Source organism: Phragmites australis, chromosome 11 (assembly GCF_958298935.1).
Source record: "Phragmites australis chromosome 11, lpPhrAust1.1, whole genome shotgun sequence".
Taxonomy (NCBI): domain Eukaryota; kingdom Viridiplantae; phylum Streptophyta; class Magnoliopsida; order Poales; family Poaceae; genus Phragmites; species Phragmites australis.
This window is the reverse complement of record NC_084931.1, coordinates 24780023-24797462: the sequence shown is the minus strand read 5'-3', so window position 1 is coordinate 24797462 and position 17440 is coordinate 24780023. Positions and strand designations below refer to the sequence as shown.

The following is a 17440-nucleotide window of genomic DNA, read 5'->3' as shown; positions in this document are numbered from 1 at the left end:
AAATCTAGTCAGGGCACCAACTTAAGAAAAATCAATGGCGTGGAAGCGAGTGATGCGCTCTTTGTCAATGTGTGGAAACTGCCGATCACATTTTATTTAGATGTCCGATTGCTCATTTTGTCTGGTGTATGTTGATAGAGATTTTTGGCTGGGAAGGCCAACCGTTCTCGATCTATCTCTGAACTTTTATCGGAAGGGATTCCGAACCAGTTTGGAGTGAGTTATCAGAAAGGATTGTTTGTTTTTGAAGGTTTTGCTTGGGCTATTTGGAATGTGCGAAACAAGATGTCTATTAACACAGAGTTTTCTAGGCAACCGATTGATGTGGTGTTTACTGGTATATCTTTTCTGCAGAAGTGGAGCATCCTCTTGAAGGCGAAGTTGGACAGTTTGCCGGCAAGGATGCTGCTATGGGCTAAGAACTTCAAAGTTACCGTGTGTAATCCTTCGGATGTAGAGTGTCTGTAGTTCTTTTGCTCATTTTCTTTCTATGTTGCTTTTTTATTAAACTGGTATTCCCAGTCGGTATTGTCGGATGTAAATTGTGTTATTTTCAATAAAAGCGGGGTTGTTGCCTTTTGTCTAAAAAAGAGAGAGTCAAAGTTAGAGAGATTTAACTACACGCTTCATAGGTCGTCCTGCACAGATTAGCGATTGGATTTGTGGACATCCTCTATGAAATAGCCGTACTTCATCCATGGTTCAGTCGAGACTAGCTGTGTGTACATATATCAGGAATTCAAAGCCTTCTCCTATACATATTTATCGAAACACCTTTCCTATAAATTGTAATTAGTAAATGCTCATTTTTTGATGTGTAACAAACAAATGGACCACATATTAGCGATTGGATTTGTGACCATCCTCTATGAAATTATCCATACTTCATTCATCGTTCAGTCTAGACTAGCAGTGTGTACATATATCAGGAATTCATTGCCTCCTATACATATTTATCTTAACACCTTTCCTCTAAATTGTAATTAGGAAATGTCCATTCTTAGATGTGTACGTTCTTATCCTCTTTTTTCTCATTTCAGCTCATTTTGTCTGGTTGGATTTAGGACACCCATCTTCGGCGATGTCAACGCCGAACAGCCTAACAACACGGGTTTCCTTTAATTTCTCCACCGGGACCAGCACGTCGGTGGCGGCCGTTTGGTTCTTCTTGCAGTGGATGAAGAGCTGCTTCTCTGGCCCATACGTGGAGTGCGAGAACAAGACAGTGTCGCCAGCTCGAAGGCCCTTCTCCCGGACGAAGCGGATCCAATCCTTGTTGAGCACGTAGCTCTGGCTAGTGTTCAGGTACGAGTACCGGAACCGCCACACCGTCCCCTCGTCGTCCTCGAAGTTGAGGAGTATAGCCTTGGCGGTTGCCATCTTCGGCTTGCGCTTCAGCGGAAAGAGCTTCTCGGCGTGCTGCTTGGGCACGTGGAGCCGACTAAGCTTGCCGACGTCGCTGGCCGTAACGGTCTTCTCGAACAGCGGCACGCGCGCCCACGCCGGCGTCGGCTGCGTGTGCACCCGGATGCTGCGGCTGCGGCTCAAGCCCTGGCGGAGCTCGTCATCATAGGTGAGCTTCTGGAGCATGTCGACGATCTCAGCCTTGGACTGCGCCGCTAGGAAGGCGAGCTCTTGGGCGGACGCCACCGCGCCAGAAGGTAAGTTGGTCGTTATGTCGTGGCCGCGGTAGTGGGGCGCGGCGGTGTCATAGGCGCGCGCAGCGGCCTCCTTGTCAGGAAACGTGCCGAGCCACACCTGCGCGGGGCACTTGTAGATCCTCGCTCCCCAGCGCCCGTTGGGCCGCGGCGCGACGCCCTTGTACTGTGAAGACCCCGGCGCTGCCGCAGGCAACCGCCATGCCACGGCTTCATCAGGCGGCAATAATACGTCCGCGACCGTGGTACGCGGCGTTGCAGCAGTCGTCAGCTGCGCGGCGCCGGACTCCATAGATGCACCCGAGTCGCGTGAAGAGGAGCAGAAGTCCGCCGCCATGCAGCTCAGACTCTCCTTTTTTATGATGAGCTACAGCTCGAACGCTCGGCCGGACTCCATAGTGGCCGTACATTTGCTGAGTGCGGCATGGTGTTGGCGTATTGGTCTCTATATATAGAGCTAGCGTATGGTGTCTTTATTTTCTGTATTAGGGTTATGAGGTGTGTGAGAGTGTGTGCGTGTGTGTGTGTGTGTGTGTGTGTGTGTGTGTGTGTGTGAGAGAGAGAGAGAGAGAGAGAGAGAGAGAGAGAGAGAGAGAGAGAGAGAGAGAGAGAGAGAATTTTGCATGTATGCGCCCTCCCATATTTAACTTTAGATCTTCAGCTAGTACTTAAGCGGCATGCTTCCACATCAGTATGAGCTAGGTAGCTTAGCTAGACGAAGCAAATGGTGTTACCTTTTCTTCAAGTTATCTTTTTGCCGAACTCTCCATCTAATTCTGTTATGCTAAGCTCATAATTTAGTTACATAGACTTTCATATTATTACGAGAATGAAGAAAAATAGCATTTACAATAATCAAACTTGAGTTCCATGTAATCTTACTGTGGATGGTAGTGTAATATAGTATAGTGGTATCTTTTATCTTTGAGAAGATATCTCTTTTCTGAAATATAGGGGTATAATGCAAAAGTGACGTTCCTAACGGACAACCTGACGGGGCAAAGTGTAGCAAACCTGTCGGCAGACCGTATGGATCAGAGGTAGTTTTCCGACGGTTGTTTTTCCCTATGGTTCCACGCCAGAACGCTTGATCGGTCAAATTGAACCCGTCAGAAAATGCTGTCGGGAAAGGTTTCATGTCGGCTTCCCGTCAGGGAAAAGTGATCTTTTCTAACACCCGAGTCCTAACGGCATCCAACAAGAACTTCTGATCCTGATGGTTTTTAGGCTTTTCCTGACTTTTTTGGCCGACGGGAATCTCTAGCGTATATTAAGAATATCGAAGGCATCCTTTACGAGGGAATAAACTGATGTGTAGCGACAATGAGTGCCGAAAAGAGGTGCATTCATGTATCCTCTCTGGATAATTCCGTGCCCAAGAAAAGTAGTATCTGATCTTTTGTTCGTTTCCACAAAATGTATCTGATCTTGTATACATGAAAGGAAAAGAACTGGCATCTGATCTTCTTTTCTAAAGAAGGGAAAAAAACTGTCGTATTGTGTTTTCCATTTTACTTTTGAATGTGCTATTTTTTCTCTAACAAGTACTGCGTTCTGATTAATATTTGTAAAGAACATGTTCTAGATATATAAAATAGGTCGTCGTTTATATACACGTGCATGACCAAAGTCATGATGTGTTGTCACTGTGGAACTATATTAGTAACGACACCTTTTAATACATAATACATGTAAAAACTTGTTTGGATCTTGATCGCAACACAATGAACAACAGACTCGTAACGGTGAGTATAATAAATGTTTCTTAATATTACATCAGTTAGGTGAGGGTATTTATACTTATATCTCAACCACCCCAATCACTATTATATTTATGTCATTTATCCACACGGATATTCTACTTGACACTAGGTATAGCTTCGGAATATTCATGGAGTATTACAATCAATGCACATTTCAAAGCTCTAACCTAACTAAGCTGATACGTGTCCCAAGGGACCCACGTCGGGTCTCCCTTCGGGGCTGCTAGCGAATTCCTTCTTGTTATCTTCTCTCCAAATTATTGTTAACCCACATACTCCTTTTGGGGTAGGCCTCTGTTATCTTGTCGAAGGTCTTTTCGTTACATCAATTCGTCCTCCAGGCTTCGTTGTATCCATTCGTCCTTCGGGCTTTGTTGAATCCCTTTGTCCTCCAAGCTTCGTGGTATCCCTTCGTCCTTCGAGCTTTAGTCTCCACTGTTCACCTAGGCTTTGGCCTTTGCCTCGCATCTGCGCTTTGCCTTTCGTGCCTCGCTATCGCTTTCGTCTTTCTGTTTTCCTTTCTTCATATGCTCCTTTCGGGATCATCGCTTGCATCCTTGGACCTCCGGTCTTCCGCCGTATGCCATCTAGCCTAATCATGCAGAGCATAGTGAAAAAATCTCAATCACGACATTAACCTTGCTATTTTGCCTTTGGAGTTAGCTGATATGGCTAAAGTCAACAAATTGAGGCCAACATGGAACCACTCCCCCAACAGTAGCACCTTCATGGTTTTAGTCCTAACTTTGTGGGGCTGAAACCAATAATCTTTAAACAATGGGGGGTGGTTATCCTTGTCTCAGTCCCCCCTTTGTCCAGTCGAAGTCAACCCCAAAAGTAGTAAATTTAACATGTGCTCTGGAAGGAATGTATATATATATATATATATATATATATATATATATATATATATATATATATATATATATATATATATATATATATATATATATATATAAAACAAGATGTAAGTTTCCATTTATCACATAATGAAGCTAAAATATACCCTTCACAACACAATAACTAGCTATCGCCCTGGGTCGAGGCATACTAGTTGAAGCTTGACACGAACCAAGTGCCCGGTGCCCATTAAGAGATCGTGGGGACATGCTTGATGATGGTCGAAGCATGTGCTACGATGTCCCATCGCCACATGTAGTATTCTGCTCCGCTGTGGTGGTCTTGCCAACCGAGGAAGTGGATGTAGTCCTTGCGAAGATCCGCGATGCCCTTATCTTCCACGAGCACATACCATGTGTCATCCCAACTCTGCAAGATGATCTTGTTGTGCAGCTTTGAGGACTAGTGCATCCCACACATTCTGACATGTTGTTGAGCATGTAGGGTTCTTACGGAGGTGAGAACCATCGAGTGCTCTCAAGAGCCCGATGGTCCGCAGATCCTAGTGTCACCTCAGGAGGCAATACCCATGGCTTGTCATAGTGGAGGAAAAGCACATGGCCCCCAGGCTCAATGACACGCGTGTCTTCTCCTCCTTTGGGCCATATCTTCGCCTAGAAGTCTTCTAGTGGTTCGGAAGTCCAGCCGTCTTTGTTACCACTGTGCCACCATGATGCCTCCACGACGTGCTCTCCATACTTGAGGTAGCGGTCATGATATGCGTAGATGAAGACAAAGGTGTTTGCTTCGGCCTCCGTATGTGGACGTACCAAAAAACCACTCGGAAGGTTGCTTCGAACCCACTACAGAAGTCTTGACAGTGTGATGGTCTCCCTGGTCAGTGGGTTTACGACTACTGCCAAGAAGTCATCACGCCAGTTGAAAGAGATGAGTGAGTCCACGCTCTTGAGAGATTATGAGGGAATTACAACGATGAGTTTTGTATTTATACGTGGTGAGCTAAGCTAGTTTTTTTTAAAGGTGAATAGTAGAAAGTTACTCAGAGTTATGGTGACCCTTGCATTTTCGATGGGATGTCAAGAGTCGCAGTCTCCTCCGTGCTCATTTATGACTCCGTACGGTAGTAGGGGAGGTTTCAAGGCGTTACATGGCTTGCCACTTTTTAGCCACGTACTTCACCCACATCCTGTGATGTTCTCATCAGTATTTACTTCGGACATTACAGGAACCGTGTAACAGGACACATGTCACATTACCATTTGCCTACGTGCGGTAGTTGTTGATGATTTGTGAACCACAATCTAACAAACTTGTTGAAGAATTGGGGGATGGTTTGAGTAGAGGAATTGTAGGAGAACACACAGGGGGGTTTTATACAGGTTTGGTCCTCACTGAGGATAATAACCCTACGTCTTGTTTGTCTTGTATTGATCTAAGCTTGTTACAAGAGGATATGTGGCTAGCCTAGATAGATCTAAACCTAGTCGGTAACTTTCTTGCTTGGCTTCAAGTTTGTCGAAATGTTTGAGCAACTTCTTCGACTTCTATTGGCTTGTGTTCGACTTGTTTGGGCTTTTGTTCCACCTCTCCTCCTCAGGGCCCCCTAACTCCGTATATTTGGGGTGTCATACATTTTCTGGAGCCCTCCTTCCCATTCTTGGAGATAAAGCTTCCTGTTTACAGGATGCCTTGGGTACCTACGGGTAGTTTACTTTCATCTAGGGACCCCCTTTATGAAGATAGAGATATGCTCGAGAATTGTGGGAAACCCTGGTATGTTCAGATATGGTAATTATTCAGTATTCATCGTCAAGCCCCCCGTCAATAAGTGAAATGAGGCTTCAACGGATTAAGTATATGGCCTGCAAAGATAAACTTTTTGTCTGACCATGTCATCTAGTAAGACTCGGGTCCCTGATTAGTGTGAAACATCTAACTGGGTTCTCTAGGTACTCATAGCATCTACTCGGGATTCTGAACACTTCAGAGTTTTCAAGCGAGTCCTCGAGAAGGTGTTACATCCAGGTAGATTTTCGAGTCGACCTATAAATATCATCTCGTTATTGCAAAGGTACGAGGGAGATAAGACTCATCACTGGCCAGGCTCAAAAGTTGGACTATCGCAGCGGAAGTTTTACGTGGTGGTCAAGAGATTCTTTCCTCATTTTCTAGCAAAAGATCATGATGATATTGGAAACTGAGCACATTTGTCGATGTAAGAGAGAATAATAAGATAAAAACTTAGATAGATAGCCAAAGATAATAAGATAAAAATAATCGACCAACCATTATGAATTAGTCGACCGGGGTAGGAGAAATGAATTGAACGCTCATACTTTCCCTCTGGTCGTAGAAACTCTTATTTCCTAAAGTCGGTTACCATGTGACCTTGCCTGTGCTTATCCAAGTGCGCGCGATCGGTAAAGGTACCCAGATTACGGCTTACCACCGGTGTACCTGTCTTATGCACCAGACATTTAGTTTAGGGAAGACAAAAAAGAACACAAAGAGATTTAAGTGACCTTACAGGAAATATAAACCTTTACTAGTGTAAATTTACTCTTTGTACTTACACATAAAACTTTTGGAGTTAGTCAAAATTCCAAGAATTATCGAAGACTCATCCATCCTCCATTGCTAAGAGACCAGGGCGACTAGGCTCGACCATCATACAAAGACCCTTCCACTTGGAGGATAGCTTGTTGTCGTTATGTTGGTTCTAAATAGGTTGTGGAGCTAGGTTCCCGATTCAAAGGATCTTTTGCGGATGTTCTGGTCGTGGTAGCACTGGAGAGCTTGCTGGCACCGTGCTGATCCTATCGGTACTTGTGTTATTTTTTCTTCGAGAACATTGAGGTCATCCTGCCTTCAAATTTTACCTGCAGTCTACAATAAATAACTTGGTAGATTTGTTAGATTTGTAGGAATTTAAACGCTTTTCATGTTAGACGGGAATACTTCATGATCTCCTTACTGGCTACTTGTTCGAGATGTGTTAATCACTAGTCGGAGCGCTTATTATGACCAACCTTAGATCCGCTTGAGTAGGAGGAGTCGTAGCCCCCTGTCACTCGTGGAACACGATAAGGAGCCTTTAACAACCCAAGTTCGCAACGTAGCGATCCTTTCCTTCTCATTGGAATTTGCTTTCAGAGGGTACACAATATATCGTTTTCTGTTTCCAGCACCTAGTACTTGTTAAGACCCTGACTGTCTATCTAGAAGAATTTTACGAGTAAGCAGTCTAAATAGAAACACAATAAAAGAAAAGAGCTCATATTGCCTTTGGGTCGAGAAAAGCTTTTCACTGCCTCGGGTGCGTGTTTGGGATGAGGAACCCGAGAAGCGGCTTATCCCGTTGTCAGGCATGAGGACGCACAGAAAGACAAGTAAGGCACGAAAAGAATTCAAATGACTTTCTAGGCAATATGATCTTTATTATTATGAATGTACTCTTAGTATTTATGCTTGGGATTTACAGAGCTTATTGACAACCCATGATCTATTGTAGACCTAAAACCTTAAACCTAAATGACACATACTAGATTAAGCCGATAAGCAATGACCCTTATTACTTCGGGGGTAGCGTATGCACTGCTACATGGGTTCTAAACTAATCCTACAACCCAACCCTTAGGTTTGTAGGTTTGTGTCTCGAGGCAATGTGTTCATGGTTATAATTGAGGCTTCTTGTTCACCTTGATCCTTGAGCTATTAGGTTCCTTACTTGGTTGGTGTTGAACTGTCATGTCGAGACTCCACTTGTTGCAACGGAGGCCTACCTTGGGACAACCCCGGACGGTGATGACTCTCTTGGGTCCTAGGATCATCATGCACTGATAAGCATAATGAGTGCGTGCCATGAATTTGGCAAGAGTAGGTCTTCCCAAGATGGCATTGTATGATGACTCAAAGTCGACAACGTCGAATAGAATCTTTTTCATCTCAAAGTTGTCATACTTCCCGTAGGTAATGGGGAGAGATATCTAGCCAATGGGAGTGGCTAAAGATCTGGGTATTATGCTGTGAAGGCTTGCATAACCCGCTTGATGGCAGATCCATCATGGATTTTTCATTTCATTGCTCCGGATAGGTATCTCGACAATCCATGTTCTTGGAAATTGCGGGGGAAGATGCCATCTTGTGGTGAATAGGGCATTCACGGCTGTCTTGGCAGCCGGGTGATTCAAACTCGATGTTGTAATCGTTGGCACATTGATCTATAAAGTGACTTACCTCATCACTAGAATCGTCGCTAGAAAGCTCTTTCGGACAGCGCCAGCTATCGATGATTTATGAACCATCGATCTAACGAACTTGTTGAAGAATTGGGGGATGCTTTGAGTAGACGAATTGTAGGAGAACACACGAGAGGTTTTTATACAGGTTCGGGCCTCCCTGGGGATAATAACCATATGTCTTGTTTATCTTGTATTGATCTGGGCCTATTACAAGGGGGTATGTGGCTAGCCTAGATGGATCGACACCCGGTCACAGCCTTTCAGCCACCAAGTCACAAAGACAAGGCCTCCACCAGAATGAGCCACCAAGCCACCAAGGTAAGGTCTCACCACTAGCCTCTCTTCCGGTTCCTCGTCGCCGTGATCGCTTCGGAGCTTGAGCCACAAAGGCAAGGGTCTCCGCGTCCCCGCACAATCGCCTTGCCGCCGCTCCACACCAAGTCAGAGGGTCAACAAGCTTGCCGGCTAGTCACCAAGACTCCAAAGTACCGACGTACTAAGAGGTACACTGTTGGATCACTCCTTGATCCACTCTCTAGGCAGCAATCACCTAGCAACTCATTCTCTAGGCCTATAAGCACTAATCACTCACTAATCTTGTGCTTAATCGCCTTGGATGATCACTTTAAGCACTTTGGTTGCTTGGATGTCTTCTCAGGTGTATATGAACTTCTCTAGACTCCAGCACACACAAAAGACTGAGTGGAGGGGTATGTATAGCCTCAAACTCGCGCACTAGCCGTTAACCCAACGGCTCTAAAAAGCTGTTGACACCGGATGATCCGGTGAGAATAGTAGTTCTAACATCGGATCATCCGGTGAGTACACTCTCACACACTAGCCGTTGGAACCCCACTCAAATCTCTGTAAACACTATATACTCCGGTGTATACTGCAACATCATCACCGAACATTCCAGTGAATATACCTTAACCATCCGAGCCAACTTCTTCTCTGTGTAAATTGCTCCGGTGTATTCCCGATGCACATCACTTCATCACCGGACCATCTAGTGAGTTATCCTCAGTCAGCCGAGCCAATGCAACCCTCTCTGGAAAATATGCTCCGGTGTATACATCTTCAGAGCACCGAACCTTCCGGTGAGGTCACTGCATTCTCCCCTTTGTCAACAATGCTCCGGTGCTTTCCTCTGGTGTGTTCAAATCAATCATTGGACTATCCGGCGGGGTCTTCTGTTTCTTCTTCGTCTTTGCACTGTTCATTGTCCGGTGTGTGCACTTCATTTACACTGGACTATCTGATGCCTTGAACTCCGGGCTTCCATGTTTGCAACCTCTCTGGTGGAATTGCTTCGGTGTGCACCACACTGATCACCGGACTATCTGGTGAGGCAAACCTTCCTCTGTCTGTATGCACTGTGCATTGTCCGGTGTGTGTAACACATTCAACACCAAACCATCCGGTGAGGCAAAACTCTCTGGAACTTGTCCAATTCAACCAAAACTTCATCCCGGCTTTGGTGGCTTCTTCATGTATTACATCCATGAGACCTACTAACATATATTCTTGACAAACATGTTAGTCCCATTGATTATGTTGTCATTAATCACCAAAATCACAATCATGGCCTAATATGGTCATTTTCGCTACAGCATACGAAAACTGACTCTCACCAGTGAATTGCACAGGAGCAACGGCAAAGGATGGGCATGGAGGAACATCGCCGCCCTGACCATCATCGTCACTGCTATCTGTCTTTGAGCTGCTGTCATCATCACCGCTATCTGTGCTCTCATCGCTTTGCACTTGTCTTTTGTCCTTACCCTTAATCTTCTTGCTCTTCTTTGTATGCGCCATTTGCTTCTTCCTCTTTCCCGTGTGTCACCTACCACTTTAGCAACACACTGCTGTAAATCTTGTGGGTTCGCTGTGTCTGTCACTAGGTGAGTTGGCAGGGGTATGTCACTGTCTGTGTCCTCCTCATCAAGCTCAGGGGCAACATTTGATCTATCGGTCTCCATCCAGTCCTGGAGCGGATTGTTCTCCTCGTTCAATGTGAGCTCCATAAGCCGCTGAAATGGATCATCATCAACAGTCGACCTGATGCCTGCATCCAAATTGTTCTGTATTCTTAGGCTGTAGTTGACATATACCAACTTATGAAGCTTCTTGTAGCTTAAGCGGTTGCAAACTTTGGTGTGGATAAATGAAAATGTACTCCAGTTCCTCTCATACCCACTAGATGAAGCGCACTGAGACACTAGACGTCTAGCAAGTATTGTTAGTGTAGGTGTAGATGAACCAAACATAGACCACCATTGCACTGCAAGTAGGTAAAGTGATATAAGGGTTGGAAAAGTAGATAAAATGATGCAACAGTTAGATATGTCAACGCAATTCGTACCAGGTTGAGTCATGCCGTCACAAGCCATTCATGAAGTGAGCGGACCGCGAACGACGGAGACTTTGTCCAGTATGTTTCAACCTCAATAAGTGCTTCCGCGGCAGTACTAATATCGGTCATCCTCTCGAATGCCGCCCGGAGATCTTCGAACAAGTTTGGACCCATGCCATACGCGTAGTGCGTGCGGGGGTTCAGGGTGGCCGCTGCAAGTTGATGATCGAAGCATTAGTACCATAAGCATTAGAAATATAAGCATTAGTACAATAAGACTGCAAGTGGTAGGAGTGTATCACCGGCATTCATGTAGGTCCCATTCGCTAGATCATGCATTCTACGATCGATAATTGCCAGTACTTTTCAAAAGAATTCCTATCATTGTGATACAATGAATCGTACTCCTGCTTCACAACAGTGTATCTCAGGAGCACCTCACTCAATGTTGGCACCTTGTCTTGATCAGCAAATCGGAGGAATGCATACAATGGTTGAACGGAATCGACAACCATTTTAAGATTGTCCCACCATGGTAAGCTGGATAGGCAACTATGTGCATATCTCCCAATATCAGAACTAATGTAGCGAGACTGCTGGAGCTCACTAGATGCCATCCATTGCATGAACCTATCCTTTCGGCGTAGAAAGCTATCAAGAAATAGATAGTTTGTGCCAAATCTTGTGGCATTCCACCTCACCAAATCTTCACCAATCGCGTCCTTCATCATTTCATGTAGCTTTGAATGATTGTACAACCATTGCGATATGGACCTTGCACTTTGAATGACCATGTCGTGTTCTCTAAATTTACCAACTGATTTCAACATTAAATTTATCATATGAGCCACACAAGGCTGCCACGCGATAGCAGGATATTCCCTTCTGAGAACCTGACATGCCTTCTTATAGTTGGACCCGTTATCAGTCACGATCTACACAATATTTTGTGGCCCCAAATCATTGACCACTCCTCTTATCTCCTGCATAAAAGAATCAACTAAATAAATATGCAACAATTAAAATACTATGTTACCAACTTAGCAAAATAATGTACTTTGTTCAAATACTTTGCATCTTGACTATAGCCAGTTGCATCTACGGACTTATGAAAAAACATACGACCATTGCAATATAAGAGAAAATTAATAATACTCATGTGCGTCGGTCCAGTCCACGAATCACACATGATGGTCACACCATACTCTGGCCATTCTAGCTTCCACTTGTCAAATATTTTCTTCAATGCACTTTCGTTCTCATCCAGATACTTACCATCTATATCCCGGCCAGTTGGAGATGGTACACCCTCGCCTATTACAGAACAAATGGTCATAAGTCAAAAAGAAAGAAATATGACAACAATAAATTCATTACAAACTTAATCACTCACCCCATTTCTGTGTTTCTTTCACTGCAGCAACAAAGAATGCATCGTCCGCTCTTCTACCAAGAATGCCTTAAGTGTGGAAAAATTTGGACCATGCCAAATCAATAGCTTTCTTCATTTTCTTTCCCTTCGCACTCCATGACTCGGTGTCAATCTTCGGCTGCACAGGGGCTTCTGCTAAAGCAACATTGTAATCTCTAACACTTAGTGGTGGCTCCCTTGTTGAAGATGCTCTCATAAGCATCCTCTTTAACACAGTGCCTCCTCTGTCACTACCACTATCACCTCCATGCTCATAGGACTCACTTGCCCTCCTCCTGAACTCTTCCTCATCCCTCGACTGAGCCATGACACGCTGCACCTGTTCCTCTTCCATGTCCTCATTGTCGCTTGTCAAATCTACCTGAACTCTTGCTGACTCTTGCCTCCGAAACCTCTCCTCAGCCTTTCCCCTCTCTTATCTCTTGCCCTATCCAGCTCACGTCTGAAATAATAACGCACATCTAGAGGCACCCTATCACAATGTATAACATTCGATCTGCGCCCTGCTAAATGTTCTTTCAACCTTGTGGCACCACCGTCTTTCTTTTCCTTATTGCAGTAATTGCACCTAAACCCTGGGGCCAAATTGTTCCCGTGCTGCCACACCACATCTCTATCCGCCATCGATTAGTTTGTGCTATCTCTGTTGGAAGAAGAAAAGTCAATGGTTAACCTACTAATAATTATGTCCATGCATGTTAAATTGAACTAATATTAACAACATTTGCACGTAAAATCGCTAGTAAATGGTCGATTAACTTAAATGAATATTAACAACATTTGCATGTATAAGGTAACCGACGTAATAGGGTTGATAACCGAGCGAATCAACCACTAAATCTTCCTAATCGACTACACAACGAACTGCTGCCCTACTAATACCGATTACCGACCATATTACACGAAAAATCGCTACTAAATGGTCGATAACTGAGCGCATTAGGCACTGCATTGTCATAATCAACCGCACAAGTACCTACCGCCCACCTCGCCACTATTACCGTTTGAATAACACGAGAAATCACAGAGAAAAGATCGGTTACCGAACATGCTTCGTCGGTAATCGGTCTACGGCAGGGAATCCGCGCTGTTCTTCGAAGTCGGATGGTAACCGCTGCGATGTGGTCGGTTACCGAGCCTATCCGCTCGAGAATCGCCACTCGGTCGCCGGATTCATGCCGGAGTGCCGCGGATTTGGTCGGCCGGGCGACGAAGGTGCTGTTTCGACTGTAGAGAGGAGCGTGGGGGAAATTTCTCTGTGCACAGCGCTGACCAGAACGCCGAGGAACCTTATCCCTTCCATGTGGGCCGAAACGGGCCGATTTTACTGTGCATTCGGCCTGTTTCGGCCTTTACAACTTCTCAGCCTGTTTAACCGACTACCTCACTTTGATCGCCTATTTGGTGATGCAAACGACATGTTTTTTGAAAATTCTTTCCACAGATACTCTTAGAATCACCTCTAGTTTTTTATGGATTTTTTTGAGTTTGTTCAAAATCGATTTGAATTTTTTGAATTCAAATTCGGTTACCGGTCACATTACAAAACCAAGCTGGACCGAGAGGGTCGGTTACCGCGCATTTCGAGCGGTAACCGATGCATTTTCAAACCTACGAGACGGGGAAGGGAGCGACGTGGGCGTAGAAACCTCGAGAGGGAGATATTTTGCCATGGCCAACAAGCGACCGACACGTGGACCGCACTAGCTAGGCGCTCCGTGAGCGACGACATGGATCGGATGGACAAAAAATCGCTGATGTGGTCTGGAGCCGCACGGCTCTCTAGTTCAGTGTTAGTGCGGACCCAATTTTTTCTCAATTAAGCCAACTATTTAATTATATACTACAATTTATAAACAAGTAAGTTTCTATCTATTTAAATAGGTTACGATCTTTGCATCTATTCTGAAAGAAACATATACTACTACTTTGAACATCTTATTAAAACATCCAATCAGAAATATTCAACATAAGATGTTGAAGACAACACCATTTACATAATAAAAATATCCTACAACATATAAAATATCACCATAGCATGTCAGTTGTTCTTGTAGTTCTAGGCCTACCTATATTATTAGCTATACATACTACACCATAGTCCAATATGATGCCTTCAACTATCAAATTTAATGTCTACTCTTAAGGGTTTTGTTCTGCAGGAATAGAATGGACATTCCCTTATCACGGGTACGAAAAATTCTACATATAAGCATAAATGCATGAATCCAACTTGACTACAAATTAGCAATTAAATAATTGTGAATGGCAAGAAAAATATTCATTACTTCTGAAGGTGAGACATCAACCTTTAAGCATTACTTCCGGAGATGAGGCATCAACATGGACAGGATGCACTTGGAACATACCAAATAAAAAAAACTAAGATAATTGACTAAAATTTGGATCAAATTGGCACATCACACAATAAGGCAAGTCACACTAAAGAGGTGTATCTGTTATGGCACTATACTTACCTTGTGTCTCGGTGCCTGTGAGTTGTGACCTTCCCTCTTGATTGGCATGAAAAAAGTTCTCTAGTTACTGGTATCAATATACAATGACCTGTTAATATGATTAAATGTAGAAAAATGATCATTTTTATGTTCAAAGCACTATAAACACTTTGTGAGTTAATTATTGCTACTGGATTTCCAAATACATGTATTACTATAGTTTTTCTAGGAAAGGATTACTGCTGTTAATGCAAGTATGAAGTGATACCTGTCAGAAGCCATGATTTGCTGACATCATCACAGTAGTTTTTCATGACAAAGCTTGTCATTATTACAATAGCGATCAGTAGCTTCTTTCTAGAATGAGGTCCATTGGACTCGGATATATTTCCCAACAAAAACCTTCATGCTTCACTGCAGCCAGCTCCATCTCAAGTGACGCCAACCAATACTACAATTATAAAACGTAGAGGTTACTTAGAAGTATAGCAATCAATACTACAATTATAAAATTCTTAGTAAAAAAATTATGCACACCTGTCATCATATGCTTTAACTTTCTCTGCGACGCAACGAGGGTGCACCCAGTTTTCTCCATTTCTGGCTGCATTTCTTGCCTCCCAAATGTGCCAGATGGTGATAGCAAATATTGTTATATCCTTCTATGTAGCTGCAGATAAGTAATTAAAGAACCATATTGCTTGATTGAGGTAAAAGACTCGAGCGTTTGTGTTAAGCCCATAATGCAATAATCCTATGTCTCTAGACAGAACATGAGCTTTCATAAGCAATAGCCAAAAGAAGCGGATTGAGGACTATGTACGTGGTGGACAGACAGAGAAAAGAGTGCATGCATCAGCGTGGATCTGAAATCCCATAATAACATAACAAAAATAAATATTACTGATTACCATGAACTGAGTGAGCTCTTTCCAATAACATGTCCTCAAAGAAATGGGCACTGATGAGTCATGATCCCCTGCATTCCTGTCAATCGTATCCATAAAAATTACCAGCATTCCGATTTTAGCACAACAAATAATACAATAGTAAATGAATCTGATGTGCATATTAGTGACAGTAATCTCTATCATGTTTAACTCTCCTAACAATGAACGCCAAATTATAGAATCACAGATATTTGCATCTTGTGTTTGAATTAGCCAATTTAAAAGCAAATCTATGGAAGGAATTCATGTGTCATCCTCAAATCCATGCAATGTATCAAACATAGCTCATTTTCCCCCTGTTCTAAAAGCCTGGGATTGTGACTCACCCTGCACCTCTCCTTCGAAGCATGATAAGCTGAACAAATCAAATCCAAATCACCTTTTACTTCCACCAGTTACACTCCAAGAAAATACAAGGCAAGTTTTTCTGAAACAACTTGTGCCGGAACAAAGGCAGAGAGGCCTCAACAAATCAAATTCACGTTGTTCGCAGGCCACTCCTGACTTTGGTAGGCTCATGTCGACTAATGCACGACTCCTATTCGGAAGCACAAAGAAGCAGATGATTCAGTCAAATAGTAAAACGAATAAAAAAACCTAATTTAAGTAGATGTGAACTACAGGGTAATTCCGTTGATCACCTGGCATGCATCCATTAAGATGTACCTGGCTGCTTGTGATTCGGTGCCACAGTCAGCGATATGCGTGCCACCCGGTGATGAGAAGGGAGAAAGGTCACCTGCAAGGGCAGTTCATGCATCCCTGAGGTCGGTGTAGAAGTGGGCAGCTGCAACCCGTGTCACATTCTTGCAGTGGCCTTGGATTCAGTTTGAGTAGCAGACTCCTTGGCCAAGAAGATAATTTAACTGCAAACCAATGATTATGATTGAACTCATATCTGCTATATTATTCATGCTCACAACAAACAAGCGATGAACTAATCATCAGCGTATCTAATGGAGTATATTGAGAAACTAAACCAAGCAATGGACTAATCATCATCTATGCTATATCCACTGCAACTTGACACCGCTGAGTGTCGACGACCGCGGACCCATCGCCTACGCCATGTCAACCGTTTGCTTGGATTCAGGGGATGTAGGTGCCTTTGGCTGCCTTGATCGAATCTCCATGGCTGCTCTGCTCATGTCCCTTCGTAGGAGGATGGATGATCACGTCAGGCCAGGGTCCGTCAATTCGGGATCAATTTTCTCGCAGGAGGACAGCAGCGCTCATCCTTCGGCATGTGGATGAACATCGCCGTTTGAATCTCTGCTCCAATCCCGCCTGGAGGAAGGAAAACATAGCAGATTGGGGGACACGAGATGGGTTGCGTTTGACAAGTGGGAGAGGTTTTTCCCTGTTTTTTAATTGGTTTACTACGGTGGGAGGGTGATGACGCAGGAACCAACTCATACTTTAGATAGAAGAGATACGGCAAACAACAATATTAGATATTTATAGATATGCTTCAGTAGCATTCAAATATCAAATGTATTAAAAAACATGAAGGGGTTTGATACTTAAATATAGGTAACTATACTTAGAAATTAGAAGGGAGGTTTCTTATAATAGCAAGCAAATCAAGATATTGTTTGGCAGGAACCGTGCTATTAAAGTTACTTTGTCCATTTTGAAAAAAAAGTATGGTACAACATCTTTTAAATTGTGACAATGAAGGATAGCAAGAAACATCAGTCTTGTGATAACCATGAAAAGTAAA

At 43.7% G+C, this 17440-nt stretch overlaps 1 protein-coding gene across 1 annotated transcript; it reads right to left on the bottom strand.

Moving 5' to 3' along the window:
- Window positions 1-867: 867 nt before the first annotated feature.
- Window positions 868-2092, bottom strand: LOC133885175 (AP2/ERF and B3 domain-containing protein Os01g0141000-like). Its single transcript, XM_062324841.1, has one exon. It carries the CDS (start codon window positions 1993-1995, stop codon window positions 1042-1044), a length of 954 nt encoding a protein of 317 aa, XP_062180825.1. The 5' UTR covers window positions 1996-2092; the 3' UTR covers window positions 868-1041.
- Between the last annotated feature and the right edge of the window lie 15348 nt (window positions 2093-17440).